This window comes from Channa argus, chromosome 10 (genome assembly GCF_033026475.1).
Source record: "Channa argus isolate prfri chromosome 10, Channa argus male v1.0, whole genome shotgun sequence".
NCBI classification, from domain to species: domain Eukaryota; kingdom Metazoa; phylum Chordata; class Actinopteri; order Anabantiformes; family Channidae; genus Channa; species Channa argus.
In genome coordinates this window covers 2,806,797-2,831,447 of record NC_090206.1, presented here as the reverse complement: position 1 = coordinate 2,831,447, position 24,651 = coordinate 2,806,797, and the positions used below count along the sequence as shown (strand labels likewise).

Genomic DNA, 24,651 nt, shown 5'->3' with positions numbered 1-24,651 from the left:
GGGAGCTGCCGGGTGTAACTGTCTTGCCAAAGGACGCTTTGACATGTGGACAAGAGAACTTGGGGGTCGAAACACTGAGCCAAGAACAGTCGACAGTTTTCTAGATGTTATAACTAAGGGTGTGAATAGTTTTTCCCCGTTACGTCACCTTTTTTTTTTAAACTTGTATTTTGTGTTTGTTCAAGTTTCTTTTGTTTTGTGTTAGATTGAGTTTAAAGATCTGAAACAGTTTCAAATTGAGAAAAAACATGAAAAGAGAAGAAATCAGCAAAAGAGGAAGGATCTGATTTTTTACAGTACTTTTTTATTAACCTTTAGGGCAGATTTTGGAGCTGTGCGGAAAAACACTGATGTTGCCCTTTTATGTGCTGCAACTAAATATTAGTACGCAGTATAATTTTAGTTTTATGAATTAACACATTCCTGTAGAGTCCTTACTAATATCCCCAGTACTTGTACTTTGTATTTAAGGAAATCGCAGCTGAATTTCTCCACTATGATCTAGTATTGGATAACTTGAGCAGTCCCACTGTAAAATCTGACCGCAACTTTATTCTGTACAACAGTTTCCATCTTAAATTCATATCCTGGGAAGGAAGTGGGTCATGGTCATGGTGGGTGTGACCCGGTTGCCTCTCTTGGCCTTGCCGGTCTTGCTGAGGCCAATGTACATGCCAGGATAAGCAGCTGATTCATAGGCATTGTAGTTGTTGGCCAGAAAATTCTCCTTGAACTTGCATTCGTCATTGTAGTGGCCCTGGGGAGAGAGAGGGGAGAGCGGGGGGTCAACAGAGCACACAGTTTACACAGCGTCCCAGCTTGTCTGCAAATAGGGTTTCGACTTTCACCTTGGTTCACGACTCAGCTGGTGATGTAAAAACTGAAGCAATCCAGCACAATAGTTGAGCTAATGTGACTGTTAGTCAGTGTGATGATGAGCACAGTGTGGCTCCTCTCATTGCAGTTTGCTATATAGAAATGCTCCGTGTGTCACCCTCACCACCCAAATGTACTGTGGATTAATATCAGGCTTGGCAGGCTCCCTCAGAGGTCTGCAGCTCCAGCCAAAGGTCAACCCTACCCCCACCCTCCCACCCGGACAAAGCCCCCTACCTGTGTACATAAAGGGCTGCTCTTAGACGAGTAACTGGGTGACTAACGGGTATTTAGCTAATGGCTCAGTTAGTTTTATTTAGAGCTGAACGCTCCAGTGTTTGGACAGCGGCCACCAAATCAAACAGCTGGGGCTTAGGGCCAAAAGACGATGATCTGCAATGAATTAAATGCGGAAGAATTCCTCCTTCGAACATGGCACAAAGTATTATTGCCAGAATGTTCCATTGTTCTCTCGTCTGACCGCACCACACTTTTGTCTTCACTTTTGACTTCAGTCTTCTCCAAATGATGTGAAGCAAACTTAAAATGATACTTTAATGCCTCAATCATTTTAAATAGGGAGGCCAAAACATTAGAACCACCTCTTCTTAAAATCACTCCAGTACAACTCCACTGCCCACCATCATCTCAATAATAAACACATTGTAGAATTATCCCCCTTCTGACAGTTTCAACCTAAAAACTGTGAAATTATAAGCTTGAAAAAGTAGAATTCATGAGGAGATTGATGGACTGATGTATTGATGGTGCAGACATGTGTAGGGCCAGTGCTAATGGTGAGGAGCTCCAAGACATGTCGTCTCTGCTTCACATGCTGCTTCCTCTCAGTCAAGAAGTGATCCACTAGGGGACGCTAGGGGAAATGTCCTGTGGCAGGGCCGAGATTAGGAAATAGAACGTGGAACTACAATCCACCATGAGTTCCTGATAGGTTAAAGAACATGTTCTGGTGGACTAAGTTACTTTTCCACAGATCTGTTCACTCTGGTCAGGGGCTGCACAGCGTCAAAGATGAGTGTGGGAGATTGACCCACTGGGCCAGAGATGGTAAAGTTTGATGGAATCATTACCTAACACTTCAGATAAGAATCTGATTGCATGAGAAGTGAACGAGACTTTGGACATACAGCACTGGCCGACTTGTTTCTACATCTAAGTGTTAACAACCAGAGGAAAGAAGAGCAATAATTGCTGCAATTCCACTTTATTACCAGACTTAAGACTTTTTTCGTTTTAGACTTTCAGTCACAACTTTATTGCATTTTATGCCGTAACTGAATACATCATGTGACACAGTAACAATGCAACATAAGCTAAAAAGAAAAATTGAAAAAGAGGCTGTGACCCACTACAAAAGACCCACAGATGTTTAAATTGCTCCCTTCAACATAGTTCCCCAGTTACCTTATGTGCCACCATCAAAATAGTGTCGCCGCTTAGTTCATCCAGTTGAAACAGTTTTAGTTTAGTTCACACAAATGGTCAAACCCTGATCAGTTCTTACCGAGCCGTAGAGTTTCCCTTTGATGCTCATGGCAATGAAAAGACCACTTCTCACTCCAAACAGAGTCACCACCCCTCTTTCCACGGGAGAAATTTCTAGAAGGGCTGCAACAAAACATGGATTGGATCAGCAGCAGATGAAAAGGCAGCTGAATAATGTTAAAGTGCTTTGGGCCTCTTAACGTATTCATTTGTTGGCAAGTTACACAGTTTCCACTATGCAGTTAAACAGGAAGTCACCCAAAGGTCACATTTGTGTCAATGCAGTATCTCTTGATCGCTTAGAGGGGATTTCATATTTAATATATTTAAAATATTTAAAATACAAATGAGTTGGTTAGGTGGGGGAGGCACAGTAGATTCTTACAGTAGCTTTTGATCCAAATTCTCAAGTCCATGATTCTTTGTGTGCTGTGTAATCAGAGGAAATGCATCATTTAGCAAAAATCACAAAGACACCTCCGAACTGTCGTGGGGTGGAGGGTGTACTGTGCAACATGTGGGGTGGCAGCTCACCATCTGCTTCATGTCACCAAATTCTACAGTAGGTGGCCCCTGGTGTAAACTGCTTTGTCGTTAGTGTAGCTGTTATCAGCCCAGAACACAAATGACAAATCAGCTTTCACTGTAAATTCTTTCTACTGCAAAGTGCTGCAAACCAAAGCTTGTACGAAACTAAGACCTGATCTGTCTGAGAAAGTCTGAGAACACATCAAAAATCTGGAATCACTTACCTTTGATGATGGATAGAAGATACAGTTAGTGAAAGTTTTTGTGAAATAATCACAGATAGATGTGTTGATCCTCTGATGGTCACTTTTGATGCTTTGAATAGAACTGATCCATATTCCACAGAATGTGTTAGAAAGCCATAGTGTGACTCTGAGAAACCCCCCTTTGGTTTAGAATTATTTGACTTTTGCTCTTTTTATCGAGTTCACACATCCTGTTTTTCACTATGACAGTGCTACATAGTCAACAAGGTTTTGCTTTAAACGTGATGGCACAGTCATATTTACAGCAGATGAACAATGGCTGATCTGAACATAGTCAATGACATCAATCTGCTTCAGGTTCATTTCTGAGAATCTGAAGTACTTATTACAATGTTCAGGGTGAAACGATTAATTATTGGGAAGGTACTTACTGTATCTGTTTTCACTGTGCACACCTGTGATCCTTCCGTTGGGCAAAACCTGAATGTGGAACCCGATTCCAACATTACAGTAAAGCCGTCTCAGTCTTTTGATTTCCAGCAGGTATTCGCCTTCTGTAACCGCCGCCTCGCTCGTATCCCAGGAGCTGCTGCTGCTGGTCTGAACCAGTGACCCAGCACCCTGTAGGGTTTGTCTTGTACTGCTGGTGGCTGGGAGAGGAGCAAAGCAGCTGCACAGCAGGATCCCATACAGGAGCGAAAGGAGCTTGGAGCTTGATGATGACATCCTCTGCCTCTAATGTGCACTTTTATGTCCAATTAAATGATCATTTAAAGTAAAAAAAAAAAATGGTCATAAAGTCTTTGCAGCATCAGTCTGAGAGAAATGCCCAAAGAGAAGTTTCAGGATACATAGTTAAACATCTCTAGTCAATGGACCCATAATGGTCCAGTTTGTCAGCATCTCCTTTTTCTCAATTGTGTTTCCACGTCAGGTAGGTCCTGACGTGCGCTTATATGTAGCCCATATTACATCACACACCACCTGCTGTCTTGTGTCTGTGAGTCACAGCTGCTGAAGAAAGTCACAAACTGAAAAATGTATTATTGAACACACAGGCAAAACAAAGAGGAACATGCACATACAATGAATCATAGAGTAACTTTTATTTAGAGTAGATTTGTAAAAAGATAAGTAACAGAGAAAGAGATGAAAAGACCCCCTGTTAATCTAAACATGTTAGAAAAGTCACAAAACTGATTGTCTCAATGTTACCAAGCAAACTTGAAAAACACATGTAGGTTGTTCATCCACAATATAACGTACTGTTTTGGAGTAAACTAAATTTGAATTTACTCAACAAATCTTTAGTATCTTTAGATATTGCTTTGATATTCAAAGTGAAATAACACTCCAAACTGGAAACCTATTGCCATGAAATCTCCTGTGGAATCAAAAACAGCAGTTTTTCTTCGCTTCCACTTCTCTCAGTTTGGGGGTTAGTGTCTCAATGGGCAGAGCATCAGGTTGGTGGAAGGCTGCAGGATCAGATCCCACCCCACCAGGTGTGGCCCTGCCCAGCCATCAAGGGCCAATGATCCCAAAGCCCAGATAAAATGGGAGGCTTGCAGCAGGAAGAGCAACCCCTTAACAGACAAGAGAAAAAGCCATTGATCTTTGCTGTCCTCAGTTTGAAGAGTCCAATCTTCTTTGAGCTGTAGATGTTGTATGTATTGCCATGTATTTTACAAAAAGCCTAAGGTCGCTCCCACCAACAGTGTCTGGCCTGTGGTTTAATCATGGTTACTATTCTCATTATTACCGTGAAAATGACAATTTATCATATGCTAAAAATGTCTTCTTCAAACTCCAAAGTGTCTAATTTCTTCTCTTTAAAGCTCAATTAGCCACAATACTTCATTTATTCCGTCACCGCTTATGCCATTTGGGTGGTGGGGGGAGCTGAAGCCCATCTCAGGATCCTAGGAGAGGATGTACGCAAAGACAAACAAACTCCACACAGAAAGGTCACAGACCCTCGACCTTCTAGTTTAAAAAACCCTTAAGAATTACAGTTAGTTTAGGTCTAAGCTGTGAGTGATCTCCTCAGTAATAAATACTAAGACTGGTTAAGAATTGATATGAAACTCATCTCAACTTTATAATAATAGTATAGTAATAATTACTGACATGGTTTAAGTAGTGATTTTACCGAATACAATTGTTTTGTAGAAATGTAGTTTACTAATTACATGTAGAAATGACAAACTAAATGTCTTTTTTTTTGTTGGTGAGTTGGACTAAATGCCAGGGGAGAATAACGGATAGACCTGGTAAACACAAATATGTGATGAGAGTGGACTGGGGACACTGGGCTTAGGCCCATGTCCTCAAGGTTTTCAACTCTCACCTCTGGAGGTGCTGCTCATGCATCCCTGGGGAGGCTGGTGACATGGACGTGGACCTCCACTGCGAACGCAGCTTCATGAAGCTGGTGTTAGAAGGTCATGCTGGCAACCTGGCAAACAGCCCGTGGGCCCCAGGTGGTGAAAAATGCCATCCAGCGAATATTAATGGATGTTCTGAGGCCAAAAGTGGATCCAACCCACTACTGGCAAGATGTACCTAACAAAATGGCAGGTGAGTGAGGATAATACTACCTTCCCAGGAAATGGCTTCTACTATTATTGCAGCTGCAGGGCAGAATCCAAATAACAGTGACACATTGCAGACAAGTGTGATTCATTCAGGCAAACGTTGGCCTATCTGCTCACACAGTACAGCACATCGCACAGCAACCGCGGAAGGTTGATATCATGTGACATGTGGTGCGTCAGTACACTGCTCATGTGGGGCTCAATGCAGGGCCCACAAAGATGATGGGAGACAGGGAGGCAACGATAGATCATGTAGTCACCCCACCAGGAGGAAGACCCTGTAGTAGCTGTGACGTGGGTAACCGTCCACCAACGCTTGTTCTGACGTCAAACCTCGTCAACAGAGCTTCGCCCAAGCTATGTGTGACAGGGTCAGTAGATCCTGATCCTCTGGGTTCACAGACGTGAGGCTGGAAAGCATCGTTCTTCTTCCATATACTCACGGCAGGAGGAACCTATGGCTCATTATCAGTATTAGTATCTCAGCAAGGCCACATAAAGTTTGTTTGCCACAGTTTGGACCAATTTAGTCAAGACAGCTGCTTTTCTGTCCGTTTTTTAGATAATGACAAAAACATAGAAAGACTTACAATTGCAGACATATACAAAACAATCAGTCCCTTCATGGTCTTGCAATGTTGTGATTGCAACAATCTTTTCATATTCAGCCAATGCCTGTAATTTGAGTGCGATCTTGAAACCATGTCCAATCGCAATGTTTCCACTTTTGCATTTGACCTCCCTGAATTCCTCGCATGCATGATGCACCAGAGCTGCTGCTGGTAACTTGGTAACATGGTTTTACATTCTTAAAATAAACTCTAACAAATCATTTTGCATCCTTTGTGGGTTCTTTGCATCTCTTCATGGCCATTTTGTGTAGGCTCTGGCCTCTTGGACTACTGGGCCTTTTTAGTAAATCATTCATGGTACAGAAACATAAAAAAAAAAACTGAAACTGACAAAAAAAAACAAGATTTATTGATTTATTTGCCGCTCAGACCTGCTGAGGCTGATTTTCATCACGATGTTGCATTTTTTTTCTGCACGATGGTGGAGATGTTAGTGCTGCTGCCTCACAGCTAGAAATGTTCTGATTCCAATCCTCCGGCCAGCTGTGACCTTTCTGAGCTTCCATGCTCTTCCTGTGCACGTGTGGATTTCTCTGCATTGGAGACATGTGAGTTCCTCACGTCTCTCTTTGTATTAATGTAGCATGTAGTATAGTACAACAAGGACAAATGTGAATAAGCTGTCTTCAAATTATTAAAGAAAGTACTCTGTGCTCTGTATATAAGTGAAGAGATTGTTTTTAGACGTAACTTTTAATAAAAATAAAAAAACTTTTAATAAAAATAAAAAAACCATACTGGCCCTGTACCTCAGGTCCTGTCCAATCAGTTCCCATCGACTTTTACAGGGCAAACAAACCAGCTGAGCCTTTGATTAGAGAGTTCATGTCAACAGGCCACTAAATACTCACAGCAGCGATAAAATCTAAAATTACAATGATATAATGATTTTGAAGTCAAAATTCACCAAATACACTTTTGATAACTAGTAAGTGAATATGTTTAAGAAGTAAATATTGAGTTCATATTTACTGCCAGGTAAAAAACTCTTATGTTCATTTTTGTGGATTTTCACAAAACAGCAGCTGAAGAAAATGAGGAAGAATGAAATTAATTTGCTAAATAATTACTGATCCGCACAGTCTTTTGCTTTCTGTGTTTTATGTTTGCTGGATAGAAAGATAAACTTGAGGTTGATGAACTGAACGTGCTGATACTATTGATGATCTAACACACGCACACACACACACACACACACACACACACACACACACAGTTATAAAGTGCAGGGGGATCTAATCACACAACAGACAGTGATAACAGGACAGTCAGCTCAGGGTGCTGCTTCTTCTTCAGGCTTCCACTATGTGCTTCCTGTCTTTGGTGTCTGCTGTGACTCTGCTGCTGAGCCTGACTGCAGCATCGCCGACGCCTGATGACTGTGTTCACCTCAACAGAACCCTCTCTGCTGAGGGTCTGCACGTGGTACGCTACCTGTCTATGACATCTCCATATTTATATTTTATTTCACACTAATATAGATATGTGCTGATGACTTTTTAATTGTTCAGGTACACATAATGTCGTCTATAGCAACTGATAGGAACTAAGAGTATCATGTGATAGGTTTTTCTATTTACATAAATGGTAAAATGTTCTGCACTTATATAGCGCTTTTCTACCTATTGGCACTCAAAGCGCTTTACACTGCTTCTTATTCACCCATTCACACTCACAATCACACACACACTCGTACACCGATGGGGGAGCTGCTATGCAGCTGGTCAACACTCACCGGGAGCAACTAAGTTGGGGTTCAGTGTCTTGCTCAAGGACACTTCGACATGTGACCGGAGGAGCCGGGGATTGAACCAACAACTGTGAGATTGGTGGACAACCGCTTTATCTTCCTGCGCCACAGTCGCCCACATAAGAAACGAGTCCTGATGTAGACTCAGATCGAACCTGAGGGCACAGAAACGTTTGAGCAGCTTGTGATGGTGGGTGGAATGGAAACTCCAGCAACAGCTGCAGTACACTGAACCACTTTGATGACCTTCATCAGGGTCTCTATAAAATACATGTAAAAAGTTATAACACAGTGGAAAGTCGTAACATCTTAAGGATACACTGTGCAAAATGTATCAAATGCTTTTTAATTGAAAAATGCACCATAACGTCTCCAAATGTGGAGAAGTGCAAAGATATTTTCTCCCAGATGTTTTTGAGCGAGGCTCAATTTCTTCTTGATTACTAGGTTTTCTGGCATTTTTATGTAACTTCATTTGGAAACTATCACTACCTAAAGGGCTGTGTAGAGCATGGTGGAGGTTTAGACTCTAGCATTTAATAACCTATTTTTTCAAGACAGCAGAGAAAACAGATTTTCTAAGTTGAACGGACATTGTACAGAATCCAGCTTGGGCCCCTTGTTGGCTCTGATTGCTTCCTGGTGTAAAGACTGAGGAGAAATGCCATTCACATCAGCTTCTAACTGCTCAGTTGATAATTTCTGACACTTGATGAAAAACCCCTCCCACAAACTAGGATGTTTGCCAGAATAACTGGTAGATTTCTGACCAAGATCACTTCTCAAATGTTTCATGTCCAACGGTGCTGTTTGATTTTTACTGGGGATACAACTTGAAGGATGTGGAGATGATCATAGACGAGATGGTTTGAGGGCCAATGGGAAAAACCATTCTGAAGCATTGGTTCATGAACCTGTTACACCTGTTTAACTTCTCCACCAGTGATGAAGTGCAGAATACAACTGCTTCCAGTACTTTTTAAACCAGTGATGGTTATGTTAAGAATACAAAACAAAAATACCATCATGATGTCAGGTGGGTTTTGTTATAAGTAAATTCCGTCGTTTATCTTTTTAGATCTTTGGGAAGTGGATCCTGCACGAGGCCTACGCTTTGAGCAGTCATGACATCTCCAGCCAGATCCTGAAAACGATCAACAGCTCCCAGATTGAGTTTGTCCGTACAGAAAACAACCACACAGTCATTTTCAAACATGCAATCATGAGGTAGGTACTGGTCAAACAACAATCTGTAACATGTAGAAACTCATGCCGGACTCCACTTTAGGACAAAAACACTGAATAATGTGCTCCACTTATGATCCGTGGGTAAATCTGAGCCATAGTTTCATACAAAGTTCATTGCAATATATAGAATTGTGCAACTTTGTACAATGTTTACTTTATGGCCAAGGAGGCAATGATTTTTCATCATTCGCTTCAATCCAACAGTAACTACTTCCGTCTCATGGCTGTCTGTTGATGTACTACACCTTTGACAGAAGTGATGGAAATAAGGGAATTTATCTACTTTTCTATAGTAAGAAGCAACACATCTCATGTTCTTTTGTGTTTTTTTTTTTGGTTTTTTTTTGTGGGGTTTTAAAAAAACTAAATCTCAAACAAAGATTAAGCTTCTAAAGCTTTGCCGTGGGGCAAAAGCCTGTTGTTGGCTAATCACCCCCAATTTAAAGTGCTTTAAAAAAATATTCAACCTCTGCCAGAACACTTAATCCATGATGCAGCAAAGCATCCCCACCCCATCACACTACCACCACCAGATCTAACGGGACCCCTGTCACCTTTTGATTCATCAATTTATAGAAGATTCTCCTTCAGGGTTTGATGATCATCTAAATGTGTTGTTTTAGAATTTAGACTTGTTGGGTGTACCTGTGGGAACAGGGGGTGCAATTTAAACCCTGTGGTTTTGGATAGAGTCATAACAATTGACCTTTAATCAGGTAAGAGAGGACTTTCAGTTTCTTGGATGTTTTCCTCTGATCATTTGTGACTTCCCTGATGAGCTTTAGGAAGGTCGACCACTCCTGGGAAGCTTCAGTATTGTTCCAAGCCTTCTCCATCTGTACATGTTGCCTCTAACGGTGGAGTCTGAGGCCTGAGAAATAGATATGGAATCCTTCCAAGAGTAATGGGTGTCAGTCTGGTAGTAAAGTATTGTTTGTTTCGTTATTTCCCAGGACATCCAGCCAAAATTACTGAACGCTTAAATGATTATGTGATTGATTGAAAATACAATTAAAAACAATTCTCACCTAAACAGGCAATGTAGTTATGTTATATATTGCTTTAATATTTTCTGACAGTTTAAAACAGAATCAGTTATCAAAGAAAATGATTGACAGGCATTGGTAATGAAAATAATGATTTGTTGTAGCTTTTTGATTCTCTTATGATGAAGTAACATGATTTGCTTATAGGTTTCCTGTGTTAATCACTTAAATAGAAAATATGCAATTGCAAAATAGCACATTATGACAGTATGATATATAAGTATACAGCAGTTCTTGTCTTAAAAGTAGATTTTGAATCTTGCAGTCTTTCTATAAAAGTGCTGCTTTAACATAGAGGATGTGTCAGAGTTATAATTATATTTCTGTGGTTAAAGTTTCTGACAAACTGTGTTTATTTTATGTTTAATTTCTAGGGATGAGACGTGCACCCGCTATTCAGTCAACTTTACTGTAGTTGGAAATAAAATCCAACACTCACCTACCAGTAAGTCAATCAAATCCCAACAACATGAAGTTGGCATATTTAATCATCACATTTTTAAAGACCAAAGATCGTTGTGTTACTTTGTGCCGAAGATACGGCAGGTAGCAGTCAGGATGTTCGTACAGTATGAGATTCACTTAAGTGAAAAGCAAAAGCTGAAGATCGCTGTGAAGTCCAGCAAAGACCTGGTCACAGCGGTAAAGTGGCACAAAAAATGGACTCAATGCATGTTCACAAAGCAGCACGTTCTAGGAGCTAGCAGACGCGATCCACCAGAAGATGTTTAGGTGCCCCCCAAAAAATGATGGAACAGGGAACCTGATGGCCGCTCATACTCGCACATTTTGCTCTGACAATTCTAATTAACCCCCTTAAACCTCCCATAAACACACTATCTAGTGCACTGACCCTGTAAGTGAGGCCCCTTCACGCTACTAAGGGGCCTCAGGGGGCTTGTTTGCCTCTGGCCCCAATAAAGTCGAGGATCACCACTGTACAGCAGCCAATGAGGTAACTGCTGATGCACCAAGTAGCAGTGTGTCTGAGTTTGGCAAACACATCAGAAAATGAAACAATGATTTTTGCTCATAAAACGTTTGAAACATCACATATGTCCCAGTGATGTTTTTTTTGAAATTCTGCTGGCGTAAATCCTGATTTGACCAGGCCTTGATGGTACTATGTCAGTGGTCTGGGAGGTCAGGAATTTTACAATATGATGCACAAACTTCAGCGATGTGATTTGAGCCTAAAAAGCAGTAATTAGTATTAGAATACACTGCCTCCATGAAGTATACCTGACTTTGTCCCTGCTGTCTTGTCTGCGTTTGATTTTCTCAGTTAATTCCACATATGAATCTCACTTCCTGGAGACCTGTGATGGCTGTCTGTTGATGCACTACACCTTTGACCGAAGTGATGGAAATAAGGACATTTATCTACTTTTCTATAGTAAGAAGCAACACATCTCACGTTTTTTATTTTTGAGCGTTTGTTTTTTTTTTCAGTGGGGTTGTAAAAAACTAAACCTCAAACAAAGATAATACTCTTTTTTTTTTTAAACATACATTTTAATAAACAATTCTTATATTTAAACACACATTGTTAAGGTATTTCCATTATATATGAATATATGATGTGGAGCAAAACTTTTTACCCAAATACACCACAGTATGTATAAAATGTTATAAAACTCAAAAATCGTTAAATAGTTAAAAGTTTCAAAGAACTTGAGAAAGAACTGTATTTATTTCATATTTAACAGACCAGTAATAGGAGCTGAATAAGAAGCGAAGACTCAACTTGTCATTTAGGCCATAAAATCAGTACAAAGTGGTTCAATTGTCCCAAAACAAAAAAAATCTTAGTGCAGTGTTAAAATAACCATCAGTAGCATTGAGTCTGAGTTTCTGCCTTTCAGAAGCCTGTTTTTATTTTTTAAAGCACACATAAATTAGTTTATTGCATCAAGGCTTTTTGACTTAACCTCCCTCTTGTGTTAGGCTCGGCACCGACCCATTTTCAGTTTTAAATGCATAAAAGAACCATATAAATTTGTTTAATGCATCAAGGCTTTTTGACTTAAACAAAAATCTATTTAAATAAATTATAAAATGCTGTGTTAAAATTTATGACCTTTGTGTTGTAAGGGTCAGTTCAACCCAGTTATAATATCAGATTGTAAAACAAATAATTAGTGCCAACACTGAAAACATAAACACACTGACAGCCAACCCTGTGTGTTCTAGTTTTATTTATTTTTTTAAAAATTGATTGAAAATAAGAGGTATGCTGTTGAAAGGGGGCCACACCAAAAATCTTACAACCAATCTTTTCATGGATAAGGAAGCTTTACAAGATTACCAAGAAGAAAGAATCAAGTACCAGAAAGTTAACATAAGAGGAGGGTTATATATGATGAAACAAACATTCAACTGTGAAACTGGTATTATCATAGAACCGATGAGGGTTTTAACGTCACTTCTACACATTAATGCTTGTTTTTCCCCCATCCCCTCTGGCAGAGGGGGGATTCTAGTAAAAATATGCTTGAAATAACTGCTTAAACAGACTGAGACAGAGGATGTCCCTTTTCCCTCACTGTGTCTATTTTGAAGGAAAGGCAGCAATGCTGCCTCAGACAGGCCAGGAGATGGACAAGCGTCAGGCCAGGTGTCTGGGCTTCCTGCATCCCCCAGACTTCACCTATAACCAAGCAGGTTTGTCTATCTCTGAACACAGAGGAATAGCATTTTATGTCACCAGTGAGCACTGTTGGAATAAGTGACTAGTTAGGTTATAGAGATCACAGTTACAGTGACCTTCCTAAAATCTGTCTCCTTGCAGCCTAAAGAGAGGCAGTTAAGACCGTTTGACACACTCAAAGTTTTTTTACTTACAGAAAACTAGTATTTTACAGAAAAGTAGTGCTTTTAACTTGTTAACTTGTTAACCGATGACCTCTTCTTTTTCTTTTGCAGAGTTGTGTCCTGAGAAGAGTAATGACAAGGAAACCAAAGAAGCACAACAATAAGGGATGTCTCTGGGACATGTCATTAAAATGCACTGCAAGACGTGAATCCATGTGTGGTTATTAATACACAGAATTTCCATACTGTCAATCACTCTGAAGTACAAGATGCTGCAGGATCAGACAATAAGCAATTGGGGCAAAGTCAAAGCAATAAACACCTAGAATAAAATTCAGAATACATAAGTAGAATAATAATAAACATGTGCACAACATTAATTATACAGATAGAAAAAAGTGTGTGATTGTGTGTGTGTAATATTCTATGTGCAAGATAAAAGTCCAGACAGAGATGGCTGAGAGGTAATAATGTGAAAAAGCATGTGTGTAGTTGCTGTGGGTGGAGCAGCATGTTGCTGCCACCCACATGCACTCGTACGGACCTGAATCGGGTGTTTGACCCCCCTCCCCCCTTCCTCCTTCCTCCTTCCTGAGTCCAGAGAGCACGACAGGACAGAGCCGACATTCCATATGATTTTGTCCTGTCTTTTCCTGTCTGCGGCATGTGCCCCAGCCAACCACTGCATAGAAAGGACGAGGAGGAGGAGTGTCCTGCACGCGCACAATAGATCTGAGCCTTCTGCAGTAGGTGTAGATTTGACTCCGTCCTTTTTTTTTTTTAGGCCAGTTGAACTGTCTCTGCAGTCCAGCTTAGTATTAATCATCTCAGGGTGGATGTATAGTGGTGTATATGAGGTATCTTTTTTTTGGAGAATGTGGAGAATCTTTTATGGTTTATAGTCCTAAATCAAACACATCAGTTCAGTTTGGTCCAAAGCATCTGAAAAACTAAGCACATGAGTCTCATGGGGCTTTCTCATTCAATATCTGTGCAAAAAGGTCTATGGAGGAGTTTTGTTTTTTTGGGGGGGGAACGTGTTGCTAATATCTAATTATGAAAATGACAGTTCTCAGTTGCAGCAATTGACACATTTTAAATGATTTGGGAATACTTTATGTTTTATTTACATTTTACACAGCATCCCAACTTTTAGGGAAAAGTGGGGGGAGTTAATTCTCTCTATATATAAATGACCATATTTTCATTTGTTCATTGCTATTGCGGCTTTAGTTTAGGGTGTAAATATACAATAATGCTTTTAAACTTCTGACACAGTCGCACACACATTCTTTTTTGAAGCTTGACTTTCCCTTGTTTCCCACGGGATAGTGAACGCCACATTAAATGCATCTCGCGAGAAGTGCCTTCCTTGGACAACATTGTACGTGGCTTCACAGCTGATCATTGGGAGTGTTTACTGGGATGCACTTGTTCACAGAGGAACTTTCAGAATAAATGTTCTGTTCTTTACATGTGGGTCTGACGTTTATCGAGGAGCAGGAAACGGACAGTGCCGACGCTCCACCGACGTCATACAGCGGCAGTAGGAACCGCGGCTGAAGGAAGCTTCCCCCGCTCATCGTCCAGCCCAACGTCGGTCTGCTATGGCGGAGAGCGGGTTGTCATCTGAATTCTCAGGCTCTATGACGAGCTCGACTCTTCCACCGCCGAGGACCCGCATCTTCAAAATCATCGTGATCGGAGACTCGGGGGTCGGAAAGACGTGCCTCACCTACCGCTTCTGTGCCGGCAAGTTCCCAGAGAAGACCGAGGCCACGATCGGAGTGGACTTCAGGGAGAGGCTGGTCGAGATTGACGGCGAGAAAATCAAGGTGTGCACCGCAGTTAAATACGTCCCAGTCAAGATGCAGATGTGTGGTACCTGTTCACATGTGGACGACGTAATCGTGTAGAATTCCAGTTTAGCTACGCTGCATTCAGGCTACAAGATCATATAGGGGGAAGGTGCAGGAGCAGATGTTAGGTCTCACTATAAGACAGGTGTATTAAAAATCCATCTGAAAGATTAAACAATTTCTCTACTGGAAGAGTTTTTTTTTTTCTCTGGATGACATCATCAACAGCACCACTTCTGTAGCATGAGCAACCAGATGACATAATCAGAAATGAAAAACTCCTCCAGATTGTTTCAGCAAGTAGCATCGGGACCTTTTAACACAGAGGCAGCACTGTTCATATACACGCATTTCCCCAACTGGACGCACAGGATGCAAGTTAAAAAAAATGGTGAAACTGCCCCTTAAATGCCAGCTGTGGTTTCACAAACCTGTGAGCCTATAAGTAGAGTTGCTTTGCTCAAGGGCAAATCCATTCCATACTTTCCTTCTGGTCCAGTCACAACCATACAGTAAGATTCTTTAGAATAGCAGTGGGTAAAAACGAGCTACCACATCTTATTAGAGGGGGGGGGGACAAACTTAGTATGGGTTAAAGAGCAACTTGCTTTCTATGGTTTTGGTTTAGATTGCAAATGTGCATTGCTTTTAAACCTCCCTCTGACTTCCCCATATTAAAATACTTCTCTGCTGCTAGCTGAAAAACTCCTCCAGACGACATCACCTGGAGGAGTTTTTCGTCATGAGGAGGTTCAGATGATGTCATCTGTGGGAGCTCTGGAAACGCAGGTTGAGAATGATTACAAACTAGTGTGCAACAAGACCACATAATTTGGACTTAAGATTCCTCCAAGTGATGTCATCTGGAGTTTAACGGCATTCATTTACATGTAGTACTCAAATCAGAAGAAGCAAGTTCAAAATCCGTGAAGGCTTCTTTAAGCTTTGATCATTTCCAAATTGCATGTGAACAAATGCTGCCATCCTTCAAACACCATAGCTGTGTCCATCCCAGTTGTAGCAGCTAGTGTTGCATTGTGGGATACTCTGAGTGCAATATACCGTGGATAGATTTACACACTTGATATTGGACACTACTACAATATAGCAAACACACTACACAGTGAGCATGGGATCATTTCAACACCATCCTCACAGCTCAAGCCTCCAGACATTTAGTCTTAATGTGCTCTCAAAGATAACTAAAACTAATAGAGTGTATCCAGTGCCACACACACACACACACACACACACACACACACACACCTTGTTCAACTTTCGACATGCTGTGTGTAATAATCCTGATCATGATAAAGTGAACAGTATAAGAAGTGAGTCTATTTGCTATGCTAACATCAGGGATGCATGTCTGCACACTGATAAACATTGTACCTTCCTTAGTTTTGTTTTTTTTGTTTTTTTTTCTTCTTGGCCTCAAATCCCAGAAAATAGACCAAAACCACAAGTGTGTTGTAGAATTATTAACTTGCTAGTTTGCGTGTGTCTTCCTCAGATCCAGCTGTGGGACACTGCGGGGCAGGAGCGCTTCAGGAAATCCATGGTGCAACACTACTATCGCAATGTGCATGCTGTTGTCTTCGTCTATGATGTAACTAATGCCACTAGCTTCCGCAGCCTCCCTGCCTGGATAGAGGAGTGCAAGCAGTACGCTCTGGGCACTGAGGTGCCCAGGATCCTTGTTGGAAACAAGTGTGACCTCCAGGACTCCATCCAAGTGGGCACAGATGTGGCACAACAGTTTGCCGACGCTCACTCCATGCCGCTGTTTGAGACCTCGGCGAAAAACCCAAATAGCCAAGTAGACGGAGGGTATGCCGGTGGAAACAGTGACCATGTCGAGGCTATTTTTATGACGGTGGCCCACAAGCTGAAGTCTCAAAAGCCTCTGGTGTTGAGCCAGCCTCCCGGTGCCTCAGGGGCCACCATTAACCTGAGCAGGGGAATAAATGATGGGGGCGATGGGAGCAGGGGCTGGGGCTGCAGCTGCTGAAAAAGGAGGGACTGAGGGAGGCAACATCAGCCTGAGGCTGCACATGGCCGAGGAGAGTGAAGGTGCAGAGAGCTGAGGAAACATTGGAGGTCCAGAAAGAACACATTGCATCAAGTCATTGTTGACATTGGTCGAATCTTAAAATTTACTTTGGTTTATGAAGATGATCCTGAACAAGAGTCAAAAAAACTGGTTGCAGATCAGTTCTCACGTAATTTCTGCCCCAACCATACATCGCTGAAGTGTCAAGGCAGTTCTCGTCACATGTTCTGTAGCAACAGGGAACAGCAAATGCAGTGACGTCCATAAAAACGGGTTCTGGAGACGGTAATGGGATCTTTAACAGCAGTTGGTTAAATGTTTAATCTGAGCTTTGGCCTCTAGCAGCAGCCTTCACATGTAATGTGTGACCAGCCATTGATCAGCATTACAGGTCCAGGTACAAAACAGCCCGACCACAGTGTCACCTCCATGTTGAAAACAGGACACAGCACATTTTAATATAATACAGTCGCATGTTTAGGCATCAATTTGTGGTACTGTAGAACTGGCTGCATCATAGTCTTTTTAAAAAAAATTGTTTCATATGAATGTTGTGTTTGTTAAAGATCAAGTTAGTCTGAATTTTGCAGTTGATTGAGGGGAAAAAAAAGGCATAATGCATCCAAGTGATTTATGAAAAAACTATACAGCATTCAGTGAAGTGATCAAATTAGCATCTTCCTATGGTTAGAAAGCAGTGTATTCAATGTAATATACTCTAAATCTAAGAGCAGTAGAATAAAACACGACTTGGTCTCACCTTACTAATGCAAATGTATTATAGGATTCTGTTGCTTTAGGTTGCAAAAGCAGATTTTGACCTTAACTTAAAGCCCTTTCAGACAAATTAGTTGAAGCTACAGTTTGCAGCTTATCCTAGTGCTACTATGTCTCTGCTCTGCCCAGCTCTCTCTCTCTCTCTCTCTCTTCTCTGACACAGCTTTGCTTTGCTCTTTACACTTAACTGAGGTTTCCAATGCACCTCTACACAATAAGATACATTGTGGAACGTAATTCTGGCTTCCAGGACTGGGAAAGAATATGGATTGGTGATTAAAAATGATCACAGTATTTACTGTGATAACAAATTACCTTGATAATGACGATAAATGGACGAGCATAGTTTGATTGGTAAATGATTTGCTTTTTTTTTTTTTTTTTTTTTTTTTTTAAATGGATGAGCCATCTGCAGTGATCCCCAGTTTTTAGAAATCAGCTTGACAAGTCACTGACTCTGTCTTTAATGCCACAACAACTGCATGTCTAAATGTTAACTGTTCATTGTGCTGAACACAATACAGGCTTCAAGTGGTTACAATCTGTATTTTCAAGAACTGGGAAAGGAATCTGTGGTGGTGATGACCCTGAATAATCAGCTGAATGTGCAACTGCCCTTAACTTCCCAGAGCTTTATAGCAGTTGTATGACCCACGATTTTGGTGTTGGTCTTACAGTATTTTCAGCTGCAGCAGGAAGCAGCAGGAAGCAGCTGCCTGCTTAGCCGCAGACACAGACTAGCTGGTGAGCAGTTAGCAGCATTGGAGACAAATATTGGTGAAAACTTAAACACAGGTTAAAGGATGAAGTTATATTTCTTATTTACTATTTACTATAGCCATTTTTTAACATCGCTGCCTTCAACAATCTGTTAAAGTGATGGCTCTGTCTTTCAGACATTGGTGTCTTTCCCATTAATGTGCCTCATTGCTTCATTTAGACATGAATGACTGTGGCCATATAAACAAGACTGCAAAGTCCCAAAATAGGTATGATTTTTAATGAACTGAGCATCTCCCAAAGATTACGCTGCAGCTTTTAAATCACTTCCTAAATAGTTGTGATTGGTAGGCCCGCTATGTTCTAACCTTACATGTCAGTATGTCCTAATCCTATGTAGGCCAATCTGTGGTGCGTTAAAAGGGACAAGTGTTAGTCGATCCTGCCTAGTACAATAAGATTGCTGTTGGACGTTCAACTGAACAGTGATCAGGGTGGTTATTCAGACATGTTCAGATGCTGTGTCAGGAGGAGTGGACGTCTCAAAGGGGCTTTTATAACAGCTGGATGTGGAAATAAGCAACTGATCACAAGGGCTGGACCCAAACATTCAACGATTCTGATATGAATTCATTCTGTACTCATTTGGTTTTTAAATTTGGTATTCAGACACTTATTGTTTTGTGTAAAATAACCTTCACTGTTTAAGAAACAAGAGGTTACCTGCATATTGTACAGTGTCTAAATGCCCCTTGAGCGGAGCATCAGCTCCCGACAGATACAGCCACATGCTACTTCATCACTAGGTCAATATATAAACTTGAAAGGTGATATTTTCTGTTTTTGCTGCCCCTAAGTGGACAGAAGAAAAAAAAACTTAATGCAGATTTAAATAATGAGGTTTTGTGACAGTCCTGTTGTTTAGCATGCACAGAGTGTGAGCACGCTACATAGTACTGACAGCATGTGCTATTGCCTCCTTAACAGTTAAGCTCCCCAAATCTGCCAAACATGTCCTCTGTGTCAGCCTGTTAACCGGAGGGAATGTAGAAGAACCCGTAAGAAGGAGGTTTGGAAAAAAAGACATTTGAGTCTTTGTTAAAGAAAAGGACTGGCGAGACAGTTAAAGACGTACGTCTCATGATGGGGAAGGCTGTGTAGTGTGCACCTTGACTTATACATGGTTGTCTATACCCACTACCTTTATTGTATGTAAGCTTGTATTTACATGTATATTCTGTATGTCTCCCAAACACAGCTGTATGGTAAAAGCAGTCATGATGCACCACAGTCTGCTGTCACAGTAGTTTACATCCGGGTTTAGTGGTTTTGGAAATGAGTTCAGGCCACAGCTGGTCCTGTGGATTGTGGGCTGTTAGCAACAATACAGCAGTGGAAGACGTGTACTTGATGAAAACTCCCCGTCCGCCTTCACACTGGCTCCTATTATTTCCTTTGCCTTATTTTGATCACTACAGCCATGACAAACACAGCTACTGTTTCTCTTAACTCAGATGCATAAAAAAAAAAAACGAAAGGAAGTTAAAGAATGCTATTAATTCAGTGACTAATGAATGAATCTATGAGGGACAAGTGAAGACGAGAGACGCTTGCATTGGTTTTGCCATGTGTAACCTTGCAATAAACAACTCAATGTTTCACACCGGAGTCATTTCTTAAGAGCAAGTTACTCTAAGAACAAGCCTGAGCGGTTCAGTCAGGATTTATTTATTAAATACACTTAAAACATCTTTGATTTATGAATTTAAATTTCAGTTAAGCCAAGCCCCTCTCTCTCTCTCTCTCTCTCTCCCACAGACCGAGACACACACACACACACACACATTCACACACTCAAATGAGTTTGGCAACAGTAAATTTGGCTTTGTCTAATCCAGAGCAACCTCCTGGCTCGGAACATGTCTCTGACAGATCTCTTTGTGTTCCAATTTAAAAGACTTCAGCTGAGGCTCGACTCAGTCCATCCACACACAGAAAGAAATGTGTCGGCACAAACAAACTTAAACGTTAAAGACCTTGCTCTCTGCTGCGGCCGTATCTCAGGTTAGTCTACTGTACGGAGGCAGTTTACCGGGCCCATCCTCTTCCTCAGGGGCACCTTGGTGTGTAGACTGAGCTGGAGAGTTAAAAAGCCTGATGTCCCCTCCTGCTGGAAACAGAGGGAAACTATATCAGGGCTGACAGCTGCGAGCAAAGCAACACATCCCAAAAATGACAAATCCAAATTACCTTGCCAGGTACACACCATCTCTGTGTCCCCAGGGTCACACTGAGGAACCAGTGTTTCCTTCAACATACAGAAATCAGGGAGAAAGGTCAGTTTGGCAAAACTCCATCCACATTTATCAAGATTAAAATAAAACGGTGTTGCATTTTATTGAAATTTGGGTCATTTAGATTGGATTCACATGTATTTTCCTTATGTGTTAGTGCACCACAGTGCAGCCTGGTCAATACACTGTTTTTAGTGTCATTTGTTTTATACTTGATTCTTTCCTACCAGCCCGGTTCTGGAGTCATAGCAGCCACAGCAGGGCAGACTGCGACAGCCCACGTGAGCAATGAGAGAGGAGAGCGCCAGGCTGATGGTGCAGGTCAGCAGTATGGTGGCGTTGGCCCCCTTCACCATCCGATGAAGCACAAACGTCTGAGCAGAGACACAAAGATTGTCACTCCACCCCTTCATACACGAATTATGTCTCTGAACCAAACAGTAAAATGCAAATTGTACTAAATTCTGTCAAGAGTGTGAGGCTGATTACACTGCACTGCATGTTGTGCTTTGACCTTCTGACAAACTTGTACCAGCTGTTGTCTGGACAGACTTTCTTATCTCGGCAGTTTTATCAGAGGAGTCATAGGTGTCTCGGTGGCTTCCCTTACTAGTTTCCTTCTTGCATAGTTATTCGGTTTTTGAGGACCTTCTGGTCTAGGCTGATTTATACATGTTCAATACATTCATACTTTTTTAATAATGGATTTAACTGTACTCAAACAGCTATTCAGTGACTTGGGAATGAAAACAATTAATTGTGTGTGTGTGTGTGTGTGTCAGGGGCTGCTTACCACTTGAGGACTGTCATGATGGTGGAAGACTTCCTTATCTTCCTCCCCGTAGGTGAGCGTCAGGCAGGCATAACCTGATGTAAACAGCACAGCAGCACAGGAAACCACTGCTGCTGCCACCATCACACTCACCTGCAGTGACAGGAGAACAAGTTCAGCCACGGAAACAGTAACGAGAGTCTACGCGTGTGTGTTAGAGCGAAAGAGAGCATGTGTGTTTTATTCCTTAATATTCAATGCAGTTTAAAGAATGCTAAAATGTGTATGTTTTAGATTTATTTACAAATATAGACATAAGATCTACATTCTCCTTTGTGAATCTTACTGTTGTCATAAACTATGATTCAGAACAAATATGAAAAGTCAATTGTTAATTATTATTAATAGGACAATTGTCTTATTAATTATATTATTAAGACAAATTATCGCCACAGTGGATCATTGTCTGCACATTATTATATATATTTATTCAAGATTCAATGACTTTATTGATCCCATAGAGAAATTGTGTTGCCTTGTTACAGCTGCTCTCCACTTAAAAGTAGAAGGAAAGGTAAAGAACATCCAGCAAAAGAAGACCTTAAACAAATACAAACAAAAACTCAGCTACAGTAAAAATAAATGAAATAAAAATAAGAAATGAAATGAAAACAATACTAATTATCCATTTGGACATGAGGAGAGAGGATCTCCTGTGTCGTTCTGTGGAGCACTTGACTGATCAGGTGGCAGAGGAGCTGTAGGCCTCTGTAACATCTGAGTACATCAGGTCCAGTGTCATCTCCCCCCTGGTGTGACAATCCTAATACTGTGTGAAGGTGGGGGGGGTCTTGGGGAGGTTGGCATGACTAAAGTCACCTGAGATCATAAAGAGGGCATCGGGATGTGCTCAAGCCTACAATACTGATGCATGTGTCGGGCATACTGTCCTGCAGCCGTGTCTCCGTCCTCACCAGTGCAGTCAGCCGTCCACCTTGTTCTCCAGAGACCTCACGTTGCCCAAAATCAGAGATGGGAAATGTGGCTTGACTCTTTTCACCCTCGCTCGCCTGTTTTCTTTTCCACCCCTTCGCTTTTTACCAGCTCTTTGACCTCACTGTGTTTTCCTTCTTATTATGTCCACGTTTAAAGCCCGAACGAAACTTCAATCCACGGTGCCTGTCTGCTGCAGCCCGATCAGCTGTTCTGGACTATAAAGCAATACAGCTGTTCAGCTGTCTTCATTACAATCTATCCAATTTTGCTCAAGTCTCCTCAAACTGTAACATTTTCTTTTATAGCACCTTGCTTTATTGATTCTGATTTTTTGCTTACCTCAGTTGTAAGTGGCTTTGAATAAAGGGCCAAATGACCAAATAAGTGTACAAAAAACCCCAAAAACAAAGGCCAGTCAACAAGACAAAAATCGAAAAAAATGGTTATAGAAAGCAAATCAAACATTTTTTTTTTTTTTTTTTTTTTTTTGTGGCATCATCAGTGTTGGGTATTAACGTTCCATAACAATCTCACTCAAGTAGGTGAAAACTTACCAGTACTGAGTTTTTCCTTTGGGAGGCAAACAGCGCCAAAACACCTGGAGTGGCCATGATCTTAAAAGAAATGAAGAGAATGAAAATGAAAACGGGCAGCGGGTCAGAGGTCAGAGGTCAGAGTATAACACATCTGTCATCAGCCCATAAAGGCTTGTTCTCGTATTATGGAAAACGTCAACGTGGACGTTCTTTTTACACATTCTACTCACGTGGTTCAGGTTACTGAAAATAATAAGGAATAAGTGTGTGTCTCCTTCACAGGTCCAGTACATGGACCTTAAAGTATTTCTGATAGAGCCTAAGTATCTCACCAGTCCTCCCCACACCGGCGTCCGGGTGCTACTCAGCGGGGTGTCCTTCCGGAAAACAGCGTCCAAAAAGCCACAGACCACGCAGAGACCGGCAAAAGCCACTTGGAGGATGCCGAGGACCAACACAGTCTTCTGATTAAAAATAAAATACCTGTATCGGTCCATTCCGAGTCTGAACCCACAACAAAGTCCCACAGTGCTCCGAGTCCGCACCGGTCACAGTTGAAGTGTAGCTGGTGCGTTACCGCTAGCCAACTGTCAGGTTAGCCGAGTGCTCGGTGTCGGGTTTGGGGGGTTTTCGGGGTCAGAAACATCACAGTCTCTGCACTGACAACCGCGACATGTGTCCCTGATAACAGCTCACTAAATTAAACTTGTTTTCCCTCCACAAAACACACACAATGGGCCTCTGCTGCGGTGTGAGTGCTTCCGGGCTGCTCACTGTTGCTCCGCGAGGTGGGAAGTTTATCCATTAACCTGGGGCCGCAGGTAGATGGTAATGTTGACTCTGCTGCCCAGAGTGTGACCTGTCAGGATGCAAGCTCCGCCCCCATCAGCGAATCAGGCTTAGACTAGTCTGTAGGAAGCGCCGAACTTTCAAAACAACTCTCTCTTATAAACTGTAATTAAATTAACTCATTTGTAAAGGGGGTTAAAAAATTTTAATAAAGGTCTACTTACATTTAATAGAAAATAGTTCACACCACAAGAAGTCACTGAATAGTTTGATGACTGTAGAAAATGTGCATCACATGCTGTGGCCTTCTTAGTCACTAGATCTCAACCTAACTGAAAACCTGTAGTTGATTTTGGAGCAATGTGTTGGACAACAGCTTCCAGCCCTGCCGTCAAAATGAGGGAATATCTTTTGGAAGAACTCTCCCCCAGTATAATCCCAGAGTCTTGGAAGCCAAGGATGTTGTTGCTTGTTCCTTTAATCTGTTGAACATTTCTACTAGCCTGTAGAAACGATCAGAGGTCTTGTACTCGTACAGCAACATCCTTCTAGTAAATTAACTCTTAAAAGACACACAAGGATTTAGTTTTATAAATTATGCATTTTTTGTCAGCTCAGAGAGAGAAGCTGCTGAAGATGCAGGTCAACTACT

The 24,651-nt window shown here is 41.5% G+C and overlaps 4 protein-coding genes across 7 annotated transcripts; 2 read left to right on the top strand and 2 right to left on the bottom strand.

Annotated features, from left to right (window-relative positions):
* Positions 1–333: 333 nt before the first annotated feature.
* On the bottom strand, positions 334–3,842 carry LOC137134237 (fibroblast growth factor 4-like). Its single transcript, XM_067518851.1, has 3 exons — positions 3,548–3,842; positions 2,402–2,505; positions 334–757 (listed from the first exon to the last, which is right to left on the bottom strand). Exons 1-3 carry the CDS (start codon positions 3,840–3,842, stop codon positions 581–583), a joined length of 576 nt encoding a protein of 191 aa, XP_067374952.1. The 3' UTR covers positions 334–580.
* A 2,920-nt stretch (positions 3,843–6,762) lies between these two features.
* LOC137134236 (saxitoxin and tetrodotoxin-binding protein 1-like) lies at positions 6,763–13,413 on the top strand. 3 transcript variants are annotated; one of them, XM_067518849.1, is made up of 7 exons: positions 6,763–6,893; positions 7,642–7,770; positions 9,174–9,322; positions 10,764–10,834; positions 11,675–11,785; positions 12,952–13,053; positions 13,315–13,413. In XM_067518849.1, exons 2-7 carry the CDS (start codon positions 7,651–7,653, stop codon positions 13,365–13,367), a joined length of 606 nt encoding a protein of 201 aa, XP_067374950.1. In that variant the 5' UTR covers positions 6,763–6,893; positions 7,642–7,650; the 3' UTR covers positions 13,368–13,413. The 3 variants fall into 3 exon arrangements, with proteins under 3 accessions (XP_067374950.1, XP_067374949.1, XP_067374951.1); XM_067518848.1 differs by lacking the exon at positions 6,763–6,893 and having other exon boundaries at positions 7,579–7,770; XM_067518850.1 differs by lacking the exons at positions 6,763–6,893; positions 11,675–11,785 and having other exon boundaries at positions 7,579–7,770.
* A 1,034-nt stretch (positions 13,414–14,447) lies between these two features.
* rab33ba (RAB33B, member RAS oncogene family a) lies at positions 14,448–20,273 on the top strand. Its single transcript, XM_067518844.1, has 2 exons — positions 14,448–15,038; positions 16,576–20,273. Exons 1-2 carry the CDS (start codon positions 14,811–14,813, stop codon positions 17,071–17,073), a joined length of 726 nt encoding a protein of 241 aa, XP_067374945.1. The 5' UTR covers positions 14,448–14,810; the 3' UTR covers positions 17,074–20,273.
* A 51-nt stretch (positions 20,274–20,324) lies between these two features.
* zgc:113425 (uncharacterized protein LOC541425 homolog) lies at positions 20,325–24,055 on the bottom strand. 2 transcript variants are annotated; one of them, XM_067518846.1, is made up of 6 exons: positions 23,543–24,055; positions 23,229–23,288; positions 21,700–21,831; positions 21,134–21,280; positions 20,863–20,920; positions 20,325–20,782 (listed from the first exon to the last, which is right to left on the bottom strand). In XM_067518846.1, the coding sequence occupies exons 1-6, from the start codon at positions 23,705–23,707 to the stop codon at positions 20,673–20,675; spliced, it is 672 nt and encodes a 223-aa protein (XP_067374947.1). In that variant the 5' UTR covers positions 23,708–24,055; the 3' UTR covers positions 20,325–20,672. The 2 variants fall into 2 exon arrangements, with proteins under 2 accessions (XP_067374947.1, XP_067374948.1); XM_067518847.1 differs by having other exon boundaries at positions 20,325–20,779; positions 23,543–24,051.
* Between the last annotated feature and the right edge of the window lie 596 nt (positions 24,056–24,651).

What these genes read in the sequence shown, in the direction of transcription:
- LOC137134237 (XM_067518851.1), bottom strand. Translation starts at nt 3,842, where the DNA reads ATGTCATCATCAAGCTCCAAGCTCCTTTCGCTCCTGTATGGGATCCTG. An exon ending in GCACAGTGAAAACAGATACA is followed by an intron (nt 2,506 to 3,547) that starts GTAAGTACCTTC and finishes GTTTTGTTGCAG; the next exon opens with CCCTTCTAGAAATTTCTCCC. An exon ending in AAGGGAAACTCTACGGCTCG is followed by an intron (nt 758 to 2,401) that starts GTAAGAACTGAT and finishes CTCTCTCCCCAG; the next exon opens with GGCCACTACAATGACGAATG.
- rab33ba (XM_067518844.1), top strand. Translation starts at nt 14,811, where the DNA reads ATGGCGGAGAGCGGGTTGTCATCTGAATTCTCAGGCTCTATGACGAGC. An exon ending in TTGACGGCGAGAAAATCAAG is followed by an intron (nt 15,039 to 16,575) that starts GTGTGCACCGCA and finishes TGTCTTCCTCAG; the next exon opens with ATCCAGCTGTGGGACACTGC.
- zgc:113425 (XM_067518846.1), bottom strand. Translation starts at nt 23,707, where the DNA reads ATGGACCGATACAGGTATTTTATTTTTAATCAGAAGACTGTGTTGGTC. An exon ending in ATCATGACAGTCCTCAAGTG is followed by an intron (nt 21,281 to 21,699) that starts GTAAGCAGCCCC and finishes GTCTCTGCTCAG; the next exon opens with ACGTTTGTGCTTCATCGGAT. An exon ending in GATGGTGTGTACCTGGCAAG is followed by an intron (nt 20,783 to 20,862) that starts GTAATTTGGATT and finishes CTCTGTTTCCAG; the next exon opens with CAGGAGGGGACATCAGGCTT.
- LOC137134236 (XM_067518849.1), top strand. Translation starts at nt 7,651, where the DNA reads ATGTGCTTCCTGTCTTTGGTGTCTGCTGTGACTCTGCTGCTGAGCCTG. An exon ending in CTGCTGAGGGTCTGCACGTG is followed by an intron (nt 7,771 to 9,173) that starts GTACGCTACCTG and finishes TTATCTTTTTAG; the next exon opens with ATCTTTGGGAAGTGGATCCT. An exon ending in CTTCACCTATAACCAAGCAG is followed by an intron (nt 13,054 to 13,314) that starts GTTTGTCTATCT and finishes TTTCTTTTGCAG; the next exon opens with AGTTGTGTCCTGAGAAGAGT.